Source organism: Lissotriton helveticus, chromosome 10 (assembly GCF_964261635.1).
Source record: "Lissotriton helveticus chromosome 10, aLisHel1.1, whole genome shotgun sequence".
Taxonomy (NCBI): domain Eukaryota; kingdom Metazoa; phylum Chordata; class Amphibia; order Caudata; family Salamandridae; genus Lissotriton; species Lissotriton helveticus.
Genome location: NC_136071.1, coordinates 1,131,592,564 through 1,131,613,957, shown reverse-complemented (window position 1 = coordinate 1,131,613,957; position 21,394 = coordinate 1,131,592,564). Strand labels below are relative to the sequence as shown.

General features: G+C 46.1%; 1 protein-coding gene across 2 annotated transcripts in view; it reads right to left on the bottom strand.

Moving 5' to 3' along the window:
• Positions 1-21,394, bottom strand: part of OSBPL10 (oxysterol binding protein like 10) — a 784,850-nt gene that overhangs the window by 449,340 nt on the left and 314,116 nt on the right. For both annotated transcript variants that reach the window (XM_078663937.1, XM_078663936.1), the window contains one exon: positions 6,953-7,029. In XM_078663937.1, coding sequence (XP_078520063.1) covers positions 6,953-7,029 — 77 coding nt within the window. The remainder of the gene's footprint in view (positions 1-6,952; positions 7,030-21,394) is intronic.

The following is a 21,394-nucleotide window of genomic DNA, read 5'->3' as shown; positions in this document are numbered from 1 at the left end:
GGTTGTGAATTGACCACCTTATAAAACCAGGTGATGAGGTGGCTTCCTGACGCCATCATTAATAATAAATGAAGGATAACAAAGCTCGTCCCCCATAAGTCACAAAATATTCATGTGAGCGCTTCAAATCTGAGGAGCTGGCCAGGAGGCAGTCCCTGTATGTAGCAGTCAAATCCGCCAAGCGGCTAAGGGTGCCACCTGGAAGCAATTGCCGGTGGTAACTAAGCCCGCCTCGGTCCACAGAGTCAGTTGACCGACCGAGATGATGGTCAGCGGTTCCCCGCATGGTAACCCCACTAAGAGGAGTTCCGGGGAATACAGAACGTTGGCCTTCAGCCGCTTATTACATCCTTGCCAGCAATGCAGTGCCGCTGAGAGGAGAACCCCCAGCTAAGGAATACGCAGTTTAGAATTAAGTAGCTTGCCAACAAGACCCCCTGCTTCGGTTCGGAATCAATCGGGCCAAGCTCCTCGTGACCCGAACCATCCAGCCATCTGGTGAGCCATTGCAGTTGGGTTGCCATGAAATACAACTCTAAATCGGGGGCTCCCAATTCCCCCTCCACTAGCTGGTGGCAAAGAGTGTCAAGGACAACCCTGTGGCGCTCAACATCTCAGACCAGATCTCTAAGTAGGGAGTCAAACTGCCAATACCATGCCACCAGTACCTACACCAGGCTTACAAAATGATAAAGCAAATGAGGGAGCATGGCCATCTTAGAAAGCGCTATACGTGCCATAAGTGGTAATTGAAGTGATCTCCAAAAGGGGACACATGACTTGAGGGAGCGCATCCCCACCACTAAGTTACCTTCCCACAGATCATCCAGGTCGTGGATATTCTGTATGCCCAAATATTTAAACGTATGCAATGCCCAAGCGGTATATGGTGTTCCCTCTCTTCCACCATAATTCCTTTGCTCTGGCTCTGCATCAGAAACCACTCTGCAATCAGTTCTATTGCACGCGCAAAAACGAGAAGTGACAGCGGCACTCTTGTCTCGTTTCCCGATAAATGTTGTAGTGGTCTGATATTGTGCTGCATGTCTTGATGTGAGTCGTGGGCCTCAAGTGTAGCAATCTCACCCAACAGACCCAGCCCACACCCAACCCCAAATGAAGCATAACTGCTTCCAGAAAGTCCTACCATACATTGTCGAAAGCCTTCTCTAGTCCATCGACATGACCATGGCCCGCGGGTTGGTCTGCACCATACGGTGGTGAATGGTGTTATAAATTCACCAGAGATTCATGGAGGTGTTTCACACTGGGAAAAATCCATTTCAAATCCCCTGCATATGCAGTAAGAGCCTGGTAGCCAGTGCTTTATTGAGCATGGCCAATGGGTGGAAGGCCACAGTTGACATACCTGGTGGGGACGATTTAGGTAACGGAACAACCAGAGACTCCCTGGTGGAGTCTGGGAGCAGCCCTGCAGACAGTGCCTCCACATACAGCTCCTCCAATCACGGCACTAATATCCCTGCGTACATCGCGGAGAACTCCATTGGGAGCACGTCTGGTCCCTGGGACTTACCAGTGGCCATACTTTTGATTGCGCTAGCAATTTCCTGGGCTGTAGTTGATCCTCCCAGTCCTTCCGACGCATCCGAAGTGAGGAGTGAAAGGTTAAGGCTATTCAGCAGGTCAACGGGGGTACAGGAGGGGGCCATCTCCAGGGAGCCATAATAGCCCTGAAACAAGGCATTGATGTCTGCAGGCATAAAAAGAGAGGTACCATCCTGAGACATCAGCCTCGTGATGCGAATGCCTCTGCCTTCCGGTCGGACTAGTCAGGGCAACAATCTCCCCGTTCTATCCTCTTCTACATAGGCTCGACTGACATAATCCATGTAGTTATGGCAGCAGAGACACTCCAGGGCAACATTATATTGCCCCCGAGCTTCAAGCAACCTCTGGGTAGCTTTGAGGTCAGCCCCCAGTTCATTACCCAATATGTGGAGTGTACCATCAAAGCATGTGAGTTTGAGGTCAAGGTCAAGTCCTATGGTCAGGGTTAAACAGTGCCCCCTGATCACCACCTTGAACGCCTCCCACTCTGCCGAGTGACATGAGGCTGTGCCCTGGTTTGTAGCCCAATATTGTGTGAGTGCTTCACACAGGGTCTCCCGAAAAGGGACATCGGAGAGAGCAGATGTGTACAAGTGCCACAGAGCTATTGCGGCGTGCACATCAGACGGGCTGAAGAAGAAAAAAGGCAGGCTTTGGTCAGAAAGAGTCCGTCCAAGATATCCTGAATGTGTGACGTATTGGCACAATCCTCAGCAGCAAATATAAAGATCCAACCTCGTATTCACTTAGTATACATTAGAATAGAAGGAGTGGTCCCTAACTGCGGTGTGTTGGGTGCACCAAACATCTTCTAATTTCCAATGTGCCAACCAGTCCCTCAGGAGTTCATCTGTTTTATGTGCAAGATCCCCCAGCAGCGGCGAGGTAGAACGGTCAAGAGAAACATCCAACACACTGTTGAAGTCTCCCCCAAGCAGCAATAGACCCCCCCAGCCAAGCGCCCCAGTTGGGCAGAGAGCAAATCCAAGAAAGGTGCATGGGCTTGATTAGGTGTTTAAATGCTTCCCAGGACCACCTGACATTCCCAGTCTCCCCTCCACGAACACATATTGCCCTTCCTTATCAATCTTAACAGTTGTGGCTTAAAATGGAAACCCTGGTCAAACTCAAATGAGCATACTCCGTGCAAAAGTGAAGTATGTCTTGGCATGCCCTTGGCAGGGGTCAAAAGTGCCGCAACCGGTACGCTTCTACACTAGTTAGGTGTGTCTCTTGAAGCATGGCTATTTTAACCCCACACTCCTAAGATATGATCTTTCAGCATTTCATCTCTTACCCCATCCCCCTAAAGTTCCATGTAATAAAAGTGATGTTATATTGTGTAGCAGGCATGAAAATTCAAGTAACATGACCAGGCGTGCACCAGCAGCGCAATTTCAGCCCCCCAACCGCACAACCATATTTTGCCATACATATACCTCTTGAGACAGCATAACATTTCAACAGTGGACCCAACTCCCCAGTCCCAGAGCAGTACAGCAACGGCTGACTGCCAACACCTAAAGAAACTAAAGTGCAAGTAGCACGCATCTGACATTCCAACATCAGTGAAATGGTGGTGTGGGGTAGGCTACGAGGAAGAAGTTTAAGCTCCAAAGTCGCCGGATATCACCAGCCCCAATGTGGAGGGTCATCACCTCCAGGGGATGCCATTACAAACATTAAATAAAAGACCATGTGCCTCTGACCAGAGCCCACAGTCGGTTCATCAAAAACAACCAAGCAGGAGACGTGAGGCATATCGGGGAGGGACTTTAAAGGAGGTCATCAGCAGATGGAGGAGTCACTCTCGGGGGAAGTCCCCTTCACAGTCCAAGGTGTCACCACCAGATTCCGCTAGCGGTGACCTGAGGCCGAGCTGACCTCAGAGTCAGATGCACCCTAACAGTTAACTGTCATCTTTGCAATCTCTGCCATCGCCAGTAGAGCCACCTTCCTGTTTCTATCTGCCTGAGTCTTGATTGTTCTGAAAGTACTGCATTGGAAGATATGCTAAGCACTGCGCTTGGGTCCCCTTCATCAGTCAGTGCCTGATGCTGTAGGTGCTGAGCCACCAGCACCATAGGGTTCCAGCCATGTTCAAGCTTCATCCGGAGCAAAGCAGAAGTGCAAGTTCCCATTCAACATTTAAATTTTGCTGGGAAAGGGAGTGAGTATCAAAGCCCTTCTTCCCTGAGCACCCTTTTTACCTCCAAGAAGGAGGCCCGTTTGGCCTGTACAGCAGGGGCGAAGTCAGGAAGCAGGGACACTTGACCACTGCCACTCAGAATACACTGTCCGTCCGTGATCATTGCAATAAGGTGACTGTCCTTATAATGTAACAATTTAGCTTAAACTGGTCTGGGTGGGTACCCCGGGCCGGGGGCTGAGCCCGGACCCTATGGGTGCGTTCTAGGTCAAAGAATTAAGTGAGCTGGGATGGGGCCACCTCAGTATGCAACCAGTTCTCAGGATAGGTTACCATATCAGGTCCCTCAGAACCTTCGGGGAGTCCAACTATCTGGACACTGTTGCACCAATTGCACCTCTCTGTGGCTTCCATGCGGCGTTCCAGTCTGCTGATGCGGTCCCATAAACCTGTCACTTGTACTGTCAAGGCATGCTGCTCCAGTTGCAGGACCTGTATAGCAGCTTCAGATTTCTTGACCTTGTCCACCAGTTTATGGTGATCAGCCTGCAGTAGGCCAAGCTTCACCGACTACATTCCAATGTTCGTTTGGAGGGTAGTTTTAGAGTTCTCCGTTGTCCCAAGGATCTTGTCGAATGTCAGTTGCAGGGCGCACAGGAGGCTCTGCGTCCTGCATTTCGGGATGTTCCTCCCGCATAGTTTACTGAGTACCGATGGTCTTGGCCTTAGGTTTAGCCCGTCCCGAGGCCAGTGGCCAGGCAAGACCCGCACCCATCAGCAATCCAGGGAAATGGCATGAGCCAAAGCGTTCAAATCCCACTTAGGCTCTCCGGCTCTGCAGTCAGAAGGTTGGCAAAACACCCACGCACCGGGCAGAGGCGCACTACGTCACTGTCCAAAGTGTCTCATCCAGGTCAGATCAGCAGGTCATAACCCAGATAGGCTGCCACCCCTCAGAACGTGAAGCAGCTGGAGGTCAACATGTCTGGGGTCTGCAGGGAGAGGTGCAGCAGCAGAGTGAGGCTGGATCCCACAAAGCACCTGGTGCAGCAATTGATGATCACAACCAGTAGCAGTAGACAAAGTACTCCAGCAAGGGTCCCCAGGTCTGACCAGCAAGCCCATCCCAGGTGCACTCGAGAGGGAGTGTTACCCGACAGGGTGTAGATCAGGGACCATTCATCCAGGGTTTATTGGCAGATACCCCCATATCCTTGCTGAGAGGAATATGGGCACAGTCCACCACCTCCCAGAGAAAAGGTTGGTAAACTCCAGTGTGCAAAGGCTCACCTGCTGGCTCTGCGCATGTTTCAAAAGGGCATCTTCGCAGTCATGCGACAGTCCCACACGGTCTACATGAGGGCCAGCAGTCAGCCAAGAAGGCCAGCCCCTCCAACTCAGGCTGACGAAGCGGCTAGGGTCACGGAAGTACTGGGCAGGCAGCGCAGGGTATGGGAAGTGCCTGACGGTGCGTCGGAGGTCCAAGGCACCCACACCCAACAGAGGCACATCTTTAGGCACCTTCTGGCTAGCCAACACAAATGGAATTGGGGCACACCACTGCCCTCAGGGGCCCGCCAGCAGGGTGCTCAGTCAAAGCAGGCGACTGGAGCGTGGTCTCGGGAGGGGTGGGGTCTGAGTGAGCCTCTCGCCAAACAGGGCCAATGGTTTAGGCCCTGTTTACGCGATATAGCAGCGCTGTGGTCCCTGAAATCACTCCAGCCCGCAGTAGGGCCGTCTCCGGGCACTGCCTCAAAGGGAGCCTCCTCTGGACCAAGTCTCAGTCATACAGTGCAGGTGAGCATGCCACAAGAGTCTACTGGTTCCCAGGCTGCTCTGGCCCCAGCCAGGCGAGAAGCACAGCAGCAGGCCACACCGGCAGTGCTGGTCGATCTCGAGAGCCAAACTTTACTCCTCAGGGGCACAGCAGCCCAGACTGAAGCACCCGGGAGCTGTCAGCAATCTTCCCCTAGGTAACTCCGATACGGATGGTGCCCCCAGGTATGCAATGGGCACAAGATCACTCTAGGCCGGCACTGAGCTAGAATATTATGTGGCTGCCATGTAGACCAGAAAAGCCTTAAGGTGATTTCATTTCTAATAATAAAGATAAAGGCAGTTCAGTGAAATAAAATATTTGCCTAGGATCCAACAATTTAGACAAGCGATGAAGCCAGGATTGATCCCAGGTTACCAGGTTTCCCTTTGTGCAATCCAGCCACCTGATGATATATCTCTCTCTCGTTTTACAGGTTAATGCTTTGGTCTTCAATTCTTGGTGCATAAAGTTAGAGCATAGGTATCAGGTAGGAGCAGCAGCAAAGATCAATTCATTGTGGGTTCAAGGGTCTCAGAGAATCTCTAGCTGAGCCAGAAACAGGCATCTGATTTGAGCCTTTAGTGACTCACTTACCTCTACATAAGCTCCAGAAAGCTGGGGACTGATGCAGGAGCCATAGATATTCAAAACAAACTTCCAAAGGTTCTACCATCAATGGGGTAAATTGCCAGTCTGGCCCTGTCTCTGGGTCATACTATACTGGCTCAGCGTCTCACCCAATTTCTGAACACTGGTTACAGCACTGTATTCAACCAACAAACACATAGTGAGGAGGAAACTAGATTTGCCAAGCAAAGATGTGTGAAAGAGTCAAAGACTTTATCAAAGAAAAGGTGTCTACCTTTTATTCAATGATGCATGCTGCAGCACAGACTTTGCAAACTGAAAAAAAATTGTCACCAAGTGAGGCGGGAGCAGGGTCTTGGAGGGAGCAGGCCCTCATGCCGATAAGTACCCAAGAGGCACTTTTAGTCCCTCATCTCCAACAAAACCCTTCCTACAAAAAAAGAAAATCTTGCTGAGGCTGCTGCCATTGTGGTGGGGTGTTTTAATACCCCTGTTGGCATGAGCTGTTTAAAGCCTTAAAAGGCGAGCTGGGAAACTGGTCTAGACCGTGGTTCCAAGCTCATTTTCTCTGCCACCATGTGATATTTCCTCCTCACAGAGTGACCGTGTGAAGGGAGCTGATATCATGTGACACATAGTGACACTGTGTGAGCTGGCAGTGCCCTATAGGAAATCAACATTAACATCAACTGATGCCTATAAACCAACCACTTCATATTTTGAAAGTGCTTTTAGAGCCAAGTGATAGGATGAATAGAATACTGTCCCCCCCCCCCTCACCACCCACCAAGGCACAACATCCCTGGCTTCCTCAGGGCACTTACCTTGGAGTTCTCTGTGTGAAACTTGGCACAGGCCTGCAGCTGGGCCATCCAGAACTGCTTCTCCTTGGCATCAGCCGCTGAAAGAGAGATAAGGGCCCTTTTAAAAAGCTATCATTTTATGTCACCAGGGGACAGAGAATCACTTTCCTGCTCTCAGTCTGATATCAGGTTGAAATGGAGCACAAAGGCAATTTACAGCAATAATAGCAGGCACATCACTCAGCGATGCCAGCCACGAGGGACTGGCATGCAAGTTCATGTTCTGGCAATATTGTGGGTAAATGTCTCTCTGCCCTGTAAATGGAGGCAACGACGACAGTACAAAGTGCAGGTTGTGCAGAGATTAAAAAACATCATCAATATTTCAAGTCACCCAGGTGGAAATTCCAGTTGACCAGTTACAAAAAGTATCTACTTGCCAATGAAGCACTTTCAGGCATATGGGATTTTGGACACTGGACTATAGAATTAAAAAATAAAATAGAAACAAATAAACAGTTGACCAGTCACAAAAGGTTTCTACCGGCCAAAAAAGCCATGTAGGAAGCTGGCTCTGTATATACTATACCAAAGTAAGGTATTGCGTGCAGAGAGTCCAGTGGATCCCCAGAGGCTTTGCAGAGGCTATAGTAGATAATACTAATGCTCTCTTTTGTGGTAGTAAGGGCGAGCAGTTAGGCTTATCAGAGGGCAGTGCCAAGCATTTGTTGTACACACAGGCAAGAAATGATTACACACACTCAATGACCATCTCAGACCAATGGTTTGTAAAAATATTACTTTCTGTATATTTATTACTTAGAACCAAAGATACTTTGCTGCAGTAAAATATGTTTTGCAATATCACTATTTTTCAGTATTACAAGTGGACACTGCATTTTTCAAACAGTTCAATGTTAACCTATGGAAGGAAAACAATAATGCAATTTCACAGGTAAGTATACAACTTTCAATTTCAGTCTTTGGGTTTTTGGGATCAACACTCAGCAAGGGTCAAGTAAGGACAGAGATTGCACCACCGGCACTGGGGCGGCCTGGTGCAGAGGTAAAATTCGGTATTGGTGGTCCAATGTTAATCAATGGGGACTGGGACATGCAAAGAGGTGCTGGTTGGAGGTAGGTTAAATCGGAGTTGGGGGTCAATTTCCAGGGGTTTCACTAGCACTGGAGGGGGGCCATGACACAGCACCAAAACATACACTCGGGTGCAGAGAAAGTTGGGTGCAGAGTGGCAACAAAGCATTGGGTGCCCTATACATATCAATAGAGAACAACAGTTTCATACAAAGGCTGCAGGTTTGGACTAGGAAGCTGGGCGGAGAGAACCGGTGGCCCTGGGGGTAAATTGGGATGCTGAAGGACTCAGGGACCCCATCGGTTAGCTCCACACGGCCTGGGGGCTGCAGGTGCAGGAGTGTCTTTGGATATCGGAAACGTCTTACAGGAGCATATTGCGGTTGTTGGACCTTTCGTGTTGAGGCTGCAGGCGTTGGTGTGGACTCCAGGAGTAGTCACTCTGGGATGAGCTCGAGCTCACGACAGTTGGAGAACCTTCTTGGGACCGTTGGGGCACATCGACTCGGGCCGAAGGTATCGGGTGCACAGGTGGGTGCGGAGGTCAGGGTGCGCGTTTCAGCAGGCATTGGAGTTCTTGACTGTTGGTTTCTTTGTGAACAGGACCGCTGTCCTCTGGAGTTCTTGGCCTTTAGGGAAAGGCAGGCAACCCTCTGAGGATTCTTGAAGGGTAGGTCCCGCAGAACGAGTTGCTTTTTGGAGCAGGTTTCTACAAGGGCTGTAGACAGGCTGGTAGGGCTGGGGCCAAGTCAGTTGTCGTCTGGTGTCTTCAGTAGTGGTATGGCTCTTCGGTTTTTCTTCTTCTTTAGGTTGCCAGGAATCTGAAAATTAGGGTTCACGGGTGCCCCTAAATACTCAATTTAGGGGTGTAAGAGGGACTGGAAGGTAGTAGCAAATGGGCTAGTTACCTTTATGGTAACTACACCCTTTGAATGTCCACTACCTTTGGGGAGGGGGCATACTCTTAATTCTATTGTGTAGAATCCTCCAAAACAATATAGAGGATTCTCAAAGGAGGGGGTCACTTTGGCTCCTGACAACTTGGAGGTGGTCCTGGCTGAAAGGGGACACGCCTCTCCTGCTTACAAATGTTCTAGCCGACCCTGCTGCCAAAACGTGAGGCTTGGTCGGGGGGCGGGTATCTCCACTAGCTGGAAAGGCCTTGGTCAGCATAACAAAGGGCAGGATTTTCCTTCAATGCTTTTCCTGCTTGGGGGTAGGTGTGAAGCACCTCCACCCAGAGCAGGCTTTGTTTCTGACCCGCGAGAGCAAAAGGCCTTCCTCAGGGGGTCAGAAACAGGTCTAGAAGTGGCAGGCTGGTGCAGACCAGTAAGGCACACACTAGGCGGTAGGTGGGTTTTCAAGGGAGACCTTTGAGGTGCCCTCTGAGTATTAATTAATCAAACACTGGCAACATTGTGGGCTCATTAATCTGAGATGTTTGATACCAAACATCTTAGAATTCAGTGAAGCCATCATGGAGCGGAGGAACTCGTATTGACAAGCTCCCAGTATGGCTTCATTGTGCACTAATGTCTAAGAATGGACTTAGACACTATAGAGGCAATTATGCCCTCACAAGAGGTATAGTGCACCCTGCCTTAGGGCTATAAGCCCTGCTGAAGGGGTGGCTTACCTATGCCTCTTGCAGTGCTGGTAGGCCTGGCCCACAGGGATGTGGGGGGAGGTCGACTCTTAACTTTTATCTGCACCAAACCACGCAGGCTGCTGTGGCAGTGTGCAGTGTGCTTGTATTTGGTAAGAGGTCTCTTAAGGTGGCATAAGACATGCTGCAGCCCTTAGAGACCATCGCTGGTTAAAAGGCCCTTAGTGCCCCTGGTACCCTTTACAAGGGGCTTACATGTGGGCCAGAGAAGTGCTAGTTGTGGAAACAAAGGTGCAGTTGTGGGAAAGAACACAGGCCCTGATTAGCAGAAATCCACTGCACATTCAGTCAAAGTAGCATTCCGAGTCAAGCATAAAGTGGAGGGTAGCCTTGCCAAAAGCAGTACTTTCCTACAAGCCATTTAAAAGTTTATGCAGGGGCTGCTCCACTGTTAAGGCGGAGGAGCGCCCCCCCCCCCCCACTGCTTTTCAGCACTGCAAAAAAGGAAAAATAAAATGATAATAAAGCGATGTTACTATCATTTTATTTTTCAGTGCTGAGGCAGTTTTGTGGGTCGGGTGGAGATGGGCTGGGCAGAGCAGGGGGGAGTAGTGGCACATGACTGTTTGGCCGGCCGGCCATCTTGGGCCGGCCAAACAGCCATGAGCACTTTGCATGTTCTCCATCAGCTGTATTGCACAGCCTGGGTGGAGAACATGCCCAGGCTCCCACTCCCTGTCTGAACGCCAAACCACAACTCTCAGACCAAATCACAACGCTGCTTTGTAGCATTATGATTGGCTATGGGGAGCCTGGGTGCTTCCTGCTTCCATTCACCCAGAATGAAGAGAACGGAGAAGTGCCGGCTGGCGAATGTTTGTTTTTTTTTAAACTCCTCCCGCCCCACTACTGCTGCCCGGGTGATGCCGCCACTGAGTTTATGGGATTTTGGACACAGGTCTATTGGTAAAAAAAACAGAAAAATTAAATTGTGCAATGCATCAGAGTCTGCCTCAATAGGTAGGAGCACTCTTTTTCCACAGCATCAAACAATAGGTGCACTCAAGAGAAAATGATGTGTCTGAAAAGAACAGCAGCATCGGTTATGAGAAACTTTCTTCTCATTCACCTATTTCTCAGCCCCTGGGATTGGACAACTGACTAACCAAGTGATGCGGTCACCTTACTTTACAGAGAATTGCTCTGCAACTGCAATGCAAAAAATGCAATACTAAAAAAAGCAGTCCTTTAACTTCAAAAGAAGACCCTAAAAAGAGAGGTTAAAATCTTTGAAGCATAAGATGGCACAGAGGCTGGATTGACAGAGGCTACACATCTAGAGTGAGACGACGTTGGATAAATATGTGGCAATCTATCAATTACTTTCATGTTTTTAAAATATATAGGGCAATGTGTCAGGGTTAAAATAAGCCTGCATTACAGTACTTAATTTGTAAAATAGTAGGTTGCACTTCCAAAGTTTTCTCAGTAAAGCTGCAGCAGATGTACCTCCTTGTTGGGGTTGCCAAATACTAAGGCTGTCTAGTCTTGCTTCTATCTCAAGCCTCTTTCGATCACCCCCAGACACCCCTGCCTATTTTCTAACTCTAGCAAGTTATTTTTATCCCTTTCTCCCTTTCCCACTGCTTTTCCGTCTTTCTCTTCCTCCCCCTTTCACCCTTTTCTGCCATTGATCCTGGTCAAACTGTGATGAATGAAAAATAAGTACCTGTCCCCAAGAATAAGTCCCGGCGGGCCCACCGGCTCAATTTAAGTACTGCCTACAATGCAAAGCGTTTACACAAACCATATATCGAATATAAGATGATACAACGAATTCCATTGCAACGCATGCCTTTACCACGCATGCGGTACAACGTAATTCGTTTACCACGCATAAACATTTCCTCGACTATTAGCGTGGTGACGTCATACGTCGTTAAGAGAAAACTGCATTTTTTCCCGATTTCTTTTAAACGACAATGATGCCGACGTGACTTATGGTGAGTTGTTTTATTTGGGGGGGAGACCCCCCCAAGCCCCCCCTTTTTTTTTTTTTACCTTTACCACATATGCCTTTACTACAAAAATCGTAGTAAAGGCATGCGTGGTAAAGGCATTAGTGGTAACCACGCATGCGTTGTACTGCATGCGTGGTTAAAGATTTTGTGGAAACGGCTTCGTTGTAAAAGCCGTTTCCCACCATATATCTAGTAAGCGATCTGACAAGGCTGGAGGTTTGCCATGGAATTTATTTAAATAGGACTACATCAAACCTGTACCCAACCCTGTCTACTGGAACAGGCCATTGCCCAAGAGGAGGTGGCACATAAAAACAAGCAAATTATTCTAGAGCCATGTTTCAATTCAATTTATTGCACTCGGCTAAGAACATTAAACAAAGTTTACAACACAAGAATGAAAAGGGGCGCCAAGATGTGGCAAAACCTATGATTGAACGATTTTATTGCCACCACAGTGGCTTGCCTAAGGGTAACAATCTGGAGCAACATTTCTACCTTGAACATGAGGTTTAGCCTTGTGATAGACGGTGAAAGCTCCCTGCTTGGTACTTGGGAAGTCAGCTGTGAAGTTTTTTTTTTTTCTTCAGATTTCTAGGTATGGGGCCAATACAGAAGCAGAGGATTAGGAGGAAGGTTAGCAGATGACTCCATCTCACCAACAAGGCAGTTTTACAGTCTTGGTCTTTCCTTTCACAGACCATATTAGGTTATCTATTGACTCCATGTCATCAGTGACTCCATGTTCCAGTCCGGGGCTTACATTTTACAAACCATTGCTTTTGGGTGTGTTAATACAATTGTTTCAGCTCAAATTCCCAAGATTACAATTATGTTGTTAAACACAAGAAGGTAAAAAAGTGTGTCCTCGATACCTGGGTGTAATGTAATGTGGCATCTTACTTACTGATTCTTCAGTCTAATTGGTTTGTTTGAAATTAAAACTTCAACTACCAGAATGCATTAGGTTAAATAAAAGCCCAGAATGGCGTTCTTGGTTACAAGGAGTCATCTGATAACCATATTTCTGCCCAATGCTCATTAACAGCCATATAACCTTTTTGAGAGTTCCAAATGTCTTGCATTGACATTTCACATGAATTTTGCACCAGCTGCGGTTCCTCCATTAGGGCAGAGGAGCGTGGCCTTCCTCTGCGAGTGCAGCAAACATGAAAAATAAAATGGTAATAAAACACATTTATCACCATTTTATTTTTCATGCTGGCAGTCACGCCTGGTGCGGGGCCATTGCTGCTGATCGGCAGCAGGGAGGATTGCTGTGCACTTCAATTTAAAGTGTACATGTCACTTAGGCTGTCTGTCTTGTGAAGACCAAAGTAGCATGCACACTTGAAACCTCTACAACCCGAGCTGTCTTAGACACAGTGGCGGCCGGCATGACTCGTGGGGCGGGGGCGAGGTTGCGCAATGTAAAACAAAAAAAAACCAACATTATACACCTACCTTGCCACGGGGTCCCGCGTCTCTGCTCCTTGCTCCTGCTCTCGTGGGACAGGAAACCAGGAAAAACAGCCAGGTTCCCCTGACCAATCACAACACTGCAATGCAGTTTTGTGGTTGGTTTTGAGCATCCCGGTTCGACGCTCAACCAGAGAATGGGGGCCTGGGCTTATTCTCCATAGAGGCTGTAATACAGCCTGCATGGAGAACTGGGAAAATGTGCCCGACTAATTTGGGCGACCCAAGAGGATCGACCAAACAGCCATTGCGCACTTAGGATTGAGCAAACCACTCCTCCCCTGGCCTGCTCCATGAGCAGAGCAGCCCTGCCTACCTACCCGCAGGCAAAGTAAATATAAAATGATAATTCAAAGTTATTATCATTTTATATTTCCTTTCCTTTACACTGCTCAAAAGCAGTGAGGCGACGCTCCTCTGCCATCGCGGAGGAGCCACCACTGCTTAGACAGCTGGGTGGAGAGAAGGCACAGGCCCCCTGTGCCTGAGTGAGCGTTGAGCAAGCCCGCTCCTGCCAATCCCGGTCCTTCGCTCATGCTGTCTAACATTGTCAGCAGTATGCAAGCTGCGTCTGGATTGGTAGAGTGGAGTTGGCTGAGGCTCTGGGGGCCTGTGCTGGATGCATGCACTGTCGAGACTGAGAGGAGCACCATAGCCGTGGGTAAGTAAACTCTTCATTTTTTATTTAAAGTTAATTTAATTCACTGACAGGCACTGTGAGAAACTCACACAGCGCCGTCAGCCTCAACGCCAGAGCTCTCAATCATTGCCCGTTATAAATACTGTTTAAAACAAACCACAATTGAGGGCTTTGACGTGGAGCCTAATGGCACTGCTGGTTTTTCTCAATGCCTGTCAATGGGTCAAATATTCGCCCCGCCAGTTTTTTCTGTTAGCAGCCGCCACTGTTTTGCACTAATAATTCTGGAGTAAATATTGTGGCATTTACCTCAAAATAAACTGCATTGAATATACAAGGCAACAAGCATAACAATCTATAGTAGATGCAAAAATGTACACAAGATATGAGAAGGGATTTATAAACTACACTTTGTAGAATATAAACTGGTACAACACCAGTAATACCCAATTAATACAAAGTGCAATCCACAAGCCTACAGTTTGAGACCACTTTGTCGAGTGTGCTTACATGGCATGGCTTAATCTTTGAAACAAGCATATGCTCCTGGCAAGCTCACCCAGGTACACACAGCCGGCACACTCAAACTATAAATAGCTCATTAAATCGGTTATTGTTCCTATGATCACTCCTGCTTCTTTCTTCTTGACAAAGTAATTTTGGATATGGAAATCATTGGAAGTTTATAAGCCTGCAATTATTATCCAAGGATAATTTATGGTAAAATGTAATAACGTCTAGAATAAAAACAGGGCGTTTTTACACTTAAACCAGACTCATTCACTTTACTGTTTGACCCCTTCTCAGTCTTTTAAAATTTCTACTAAGCAGTGTTAGGCGAGGGAAACTGCAGGTGGAATTCGGAGTCTGTTGTGTAGAGTCACACTGCTATTTTGCGTATTGTCAATTTAGAGTTAGAGGTACACCTGCCTCTCCTAACGGCTCTCCATTTTGTTCTGTCTGTCTGTTTTTCTTATTACCTGTGAACTTGTTGTAAAGCGCTCTGATACCCTCGGGTCCTGCCAGCGCTATATAAAACTCTCTAAAACTAAAAAAAAACTGGAGCCTAATGTCATATCACAACTCTGCGCTCACTGTTTTATTCAGTAAGAAATTGGAATTCTGATTACCAGATTTGAAAGTGATAGAATTTGGTAAAGCATGAGATAGTGTTAGGAGAGGTGACATCAGGTTAGCAAAATTAAAGGAGCATGTATTTTGAATTTAGCACCTAAGCAACTGTTTGCCTTTGTTGGGTTGTATCCTCATTGAAAAAGGATTTTACATAATTGGCTGACATCCATCCTTCATAAGAAAAGGGCCAAGAAACCTATTGTAAATGCCACCTACGTCTCATTTGCCTGATTTCGACAGAACCTGAGAGGCAACTAGAAATTCAGAGGGGAAATGTAGGATATTTGTGCTACATAATCTATAGCCAGCACCAGACAGCACATAGGCTGGTAGCTTAAGAACCTGCCTTTCCATACCCTGGGGCTTTACTTTACTTGACTAATGACTGTGCATTACCTGTAACACATGGGAGAGGAGAGAGGGGCTGATCCAGTGCTCATCTGATAGCACAGGGGTCCTTTAAAGGTGGGGGCAGGTATGCTGCATCACACAGAAAGATTTGTACCCAGTAGGTCATGTCCCACACAGCCCCATCATAAGTAAACACTTAATTTAATTAAAAAATGAGCAAATGCATAGGCTCTCATTTTTTTTTAATTTTTATTATTTTTATTGACAACACGAAAAAAAGAAGAAAATATACCTTTAGTAACATATACAATAAGCAAAAATAATAACAAATCCATACAGAAATATGATTGTAGCCAGGACAGGAGTCAATCGATTATAAGACAGCATTGGACAAAAGAAAGAAAAACTTTGGATTTTTAGCCATCAAGTTCATTATGCCTTAACATTCATTAGACGCAAAAATTGTTAGAATAAAATTAAGAAAGAAAAGGTTACCTAGATTTTATCCAATTTCACCATTGATGTCACTCCCCTTATTTTAGCTAGTGCGGACTCCATAGTGTAGATTTCATTAACCAGAGACCACCATTCCATGATGTGCGGCGGTTTCGAGGATATCCATGCCCTAGCGATAGTAAATCCGGCACACGAAAGTAAGATAGTTATTAAATCTTTATGTGGGCAGTTTAGCTGTTGTATACCTAATAATACCGTCATTACTGAAAAAGTGGAGAAAGTAACTTGTTTTTGGTTCAGGATATTTTCCAGCCCGGACCAGAACTCAGACAATGCCGGACATAAAAGAAGCATGTGTTCGAGATCTGCCGCTGCTAAATCGCATTTGGGACACTTGGAGCGATCGCTTGGTGGGCTAATTTGGGGCCATTTTGATATTCTTTGCGGGGTATAATATAAGAGACATATTGTTTTATATAATTGAAGCCTTAAGCTAGAGGACTGTACTACCTTGTTAATGCTACAAAGTGAAGCAGAAATCTTATTAGCAGTTATATTAGTACCTAATCTGGTCCATTTCATAGCAAGTTTCAGGCAATCATCAGCCTTATAATGATTAAGGCATTTATAGCCCTCACTAATTAATGATTTCGTCTTTTCAGAGTAAAGACAAGCCCAGATATCCGAATCAGAGACTTCACTCAACTTCATCTTACGTATAAAAAAATTCCAGATTTGCATGTATTTAAACCGCATAGATTCAGTCAATTTGTAAAGAAGTTTGAGTGTTGCAAAATCAAAAAAACCTTTAGTGCCGAAGAGGTCCCCTAAAGTGTTAATACTGAAATCGGCCCATGTAATCCCTGTTCCGTCGCTAAAAATTCCGGGGAGTCCCGGATTGCCCCACAGCGGTAACTTAGAGTGAAAAAAAGAAGTCCTACAGGCAGTCAATATCGAATTCCATATTCTAACCGTCTCCCTCGCAGTCTTAAACTTAACCCTTTTAAAATAGTTGGGATCATTTACTCTTGCTAAGAACTGATTAGAGTCTGTGCCCAACATGAATTGATGAAAGTAAAATTGATTGTTGGAATTGAGCAAGCTGTGGAGGTGACCAAAGAAAGTTGCAAAAAAATATAGTCTGAAATCGGGGAAATTAAGCCCACCTTTATTATATGAGAGTTTGAGTAGGACGATCGATCTGCGGCCTTTTTTATACCCCCAAATAAAGCTACTAAAAATCCCATCTAATTTTTTTAAGAAAGGAATTGATCTAAATAAATAAAGACATTTTGGCAATACCTTCATTTTAATTAAATTGATCCGACCAACAAGACTGAGAGGGTAGTTAAGCCATTTTTTTTACTAGAACACACACTTCCTTTAATTGTGCATCGTAGTTAAGTGTATTTATTTCCCCTATTTTAGATGAAATTTTGACACCCAAATATGTAGCGGCCCTAGAAATCCCTTGAACAGGGGCCTGAGGTTTGTAATTCACTATGACCTGAGTTTTGTTTATGTTTAATTTGTATCCAGAAATTGCCCCAAAACTATTTGCTTCCTCAGTTATCCCTAATAAAGCTTCTACCACATCTGTAGAACATATGGCAATATTGTCAGCATAGGCTGTAATTTTAAGAGAATTAAGGCCGAATTCAAAAGGAACGATACGAGATTGAGTCTGCAGTGCGTTTATAAATGGCTCCATGGAGAGTGCAAACAGCAGGGGTGAAAGAGGGCACCCTTGCCTGGTGCCCCTAGATATTGTGAAATTAGAAGATGTCATACCAGCATAGCTAATTTCTGCGGTGGGATGATCATATAGAACCTGTATCCACCTTAGATATTGGGCCTTAAAACCATATACCGTCATTACGGCCCAAAGATAATCCCACCCCACTCGTTCAAAAGCTTTTTCAGCGTCCAGCAATACCATGCCGAGTGGGGTGGAATTAATCGCCAATACATCGAAGGCGGTTATTGCCATGTTTACATGGGCTGTTGTATCCCTGCCCATAAACAAACCCATTTTGTTGTAAGTTGACTAGTTTTGGCATAAAAGGAGCCAGTCGTGTGGCAAGGACTTTTGCGAATGCTTTTGCATCCGCGTTAATGAGTGAGATGGGACTGTATGACCCACACTCATTAGCAGGTTTATTTTTTTTTTAGAAAAAAAACTATCTTAGTTGTGTTCCACGAGTTAGGGTAGGCTCTCATTTTTACAGCAATTAAGTCAAGTCCAGGACTTACCATCTGTGGGGTGCACCTTAACAGATGCCATGTCCATTTGAGATTAAATTAGCATTCAGAGTGTCAGAGGTGCAATGTAGGGTCAGACCTCTCACTATGGAAACAACACATCATTTGAATTAAAGGTTCACACTGGGTAATGGGTGCTACTTTTCAATACCCACACATTCGATCTATATACAATGATCTCCCACCTTAATTGCCTAATACTGTTTTAGAGAGTGTTATGGGTATTTATTTGTGTGCAACACATTTTCCTCAAGAACACATTTATCTTGTCACACGTCGGTCGCTTTCAATTTAAAATCACTGAGCTCTTTTATCTAACTTATTCTGAATAGTCTTAGTTTCCAACATAATTCTGCCCAAGGCCCTGCTTCACTGCACTTAAGAGTGGCACAAACATCAAAGCCCCCATAAAATGTAACAAAAAGCCAACCAAACTGTTAATTTCTAATCACTTCCATGGAATTCACTACCTCCTAACTATACCTGGTGTCGCTATAGGTGACATATGCAGGCAGCCTCAGACTGCACATGACTACATTTTGTATATATTCTCATCAATGCACATTCTAAGCCCCAGTTTTCAGGGCCGGACCGGTCTAAAGGCTAAGCAGGTAGTGCCAGTAAGGCCTCTGACAGGTAGTGTGATGCCCATTTTATTTTCTGTTTGTGGGCCTGTTTTATGGTTTGGTGGGTCGGTTTTTACTTTTGATTTCCACGATATTACCAGAAAGAGTGCCTGCAGCAAGCACAGATGCATGCAGCCTCCCATACCTTGCAAAACACCTATAGAGTGTATCTTTAGAAATTTAGAACTGTCCTGATTTACAAATGCGGGCATCTTTTTGGGTGCCCATGCCAATGTTCTGTCTTAGTCCAGTCCCAGTCACAAGTGCAGCCAATACAAACATCTCATGCACACATACAAAGCCCTACACAACACAGAACCAGAATACCTGAAGAGCTGCATACACTTTTGCTAACCCACCAGGCACCTACACTCTGTCTCACTCTCACTCACACACATTCCCTGCATCTGCAAACGCAAAACTGGAGGTCACTCATTCTCCTACGAAGACATGGAACGATCTCCCTCATCACATCAGAGCCTCCCCCTCACTTCTTGAGTTCTGCAAAAAGCTGAAGGCCTGGCTCTTTGTATAAGCTCCTTGGGGACTACAAACCTGCCCAAGCGACTGGATACCCTCTCTGTGATTAGTGCACTATACAAATCAATATAACATAACATCCTGCCAGTCTTTATCACTGTCTGACCATTGTGTCAAAATGTCCATCTGTCTCTCCAAACTCCAGAACAAAAGATCACTTAAGGGTAGCAGAGACACTCGGGACTGATGGCAAGAGGACTCGGGCAAGATTGAGACACCATCTGATGATTAAAGAGAGTAGACATCGATGGACCCTCAGATGCTTCAAGAGGTACTTTCATGTAGAGGTGACATGAAGAGTGTAGATTTGGGTGTTAGTGTGATGTCTAAGCTGTGTGATGATGAGTGTCACTGGGTTCACTTGGACTACAGGACTTTCCAAGTCACATTTGAACATGATGCATACCCTGATGACGTGGAATTCGATATCTCCATTCCAGGAGATCAGACTCAAGGGAATATAGGTGCTGAGTGCCACGAGGCGAGATCATCGTACCAGTGTGTGATGAGAGCTGGCGGCCATGACATCGTACAAAAGTGAGCAGAGCTGAATGATAGTTCTTAAGGAGTGTGAATAGGGCCGGAGTTAACTCTGCCACAAATGATGGAAAACATGAATCATGGCACTGTAGATGGGGTGGGATTTCCCACACAATCTTTAACCGAACTAGTACAGCACCGACAGAGAACCCAATGGCAGAGGAAGGGGTATCTCCACTGGTGAAAGTATACCATTAATTCAACTCACAATATGGATTTTAGACATTTTTTGACAGATACTGTGTGACTGTCTTCTCCAAATCCCACCATTGGCCTCTTATTTTGTTTGGTAATTTCTAGGTGATCATCTCCTCATTGATTTGATCTACGCCTGTGATTGACGGTTGCACTTGTTTTAACCTGTAGTTCGCACTTGGTTATTTGTAATTCCCCTTGTTTTCCTCGATTAGGGCTCTTCTCAGGTGGGGATGGATTCATAGGCCATTCAGGGGGATACAATCCAGTCCCATGAGACAGAGCCACCCAGGACCTGAGAACAGCAAAGCAGACAAGATGGGGAATCCATCACCAGCGGCGGACTCAGTGTGAGCGAGAGATGCTGAAGGGCAGACTAAGGAGGTGCATATCCAGACATTTCTTGCACACACCGAGGGACCTCAACATGCAATTTAACAGACGAAACCAGGGCATATCATCCATACATAAAAGACAGCAAGTGCACTTGTGCCTGGTTCAGGATAGGTGCCACTGCATATATCATTAACCCATACAGGAAGTCTGCTGACATCAGATTCCACTATAGACAACTACAAGGGGAAAGACTTGCACTTAATTGAGTCACCGCTGATGCAGATTTGATGCTCACTTTATGGTGCCTGAAGAGTCACCTGGTTTGCCTTAAGTGAAAAGGGAACCGAAGGAGTTTTGGACAGGGGTCGCCTCTAGCGCACTGGCACATCGTAGAGTGTCAGGGTTGGCATGTCTTGCTTTTCTCCTCCATCTCCTGAGGAAGAGTGTTGCCTGTGCAGGAGGGATGAATCGCGACAACACTTGGATAGCCTCTGCGGAAAGGTGGATTGAACTGGAGCAGGTCAGTTCATTCAGCAATGCTGATGTCTAAATGAGGTCAAGAGCACCTCATGTGAACTCAGAAAATCCACCTTTTAATCACACGGAGGAGGCAGTTTGGGGAACCAGTGGACACCCAGATGAACAAAGCCAGAAGCCAGGGTTGGTGGTATAAGATGCTGCTCCACCATCGGCATGACAGTGCTCCAACAAAGCTGAAGCTGCATCCTCTAATCTAACCTCAGGACCCAAGATCGCCTGTGATGGAGGGTCAATCTCCTTTTAGGCGGATAAAACAAAACATTATCCTAGGAAAAAGCTTTGGATCCACGCTTGCTCCAAGTAAACAGAGGCCTAGCAAAGTTCTAAGATAAAATGGAAGACTTACATTGGTGGCTTACTAAATTTCTGACAAAGTATCTTAAAATGTACAAACAAGCACAGATGGGGTGCAGCACGTGTCTAATGTAGACCCCATTTAATTGTTGAGTGACATGTCCCTGAAAAATATTGAGAGATCCTGGAGTGTTCTTTAGCCGCCATCTTGTGTCTTAAAAAAGACGTTATCTAATACAATGTTTACTTATAATTAGGCCCACTGGAATTTTGTGATTCAGTGGCTGCGGAGATTTATGCATAAATATGGATTTGCTATATTTGCCACTAATCCTCCTACTCCATCAT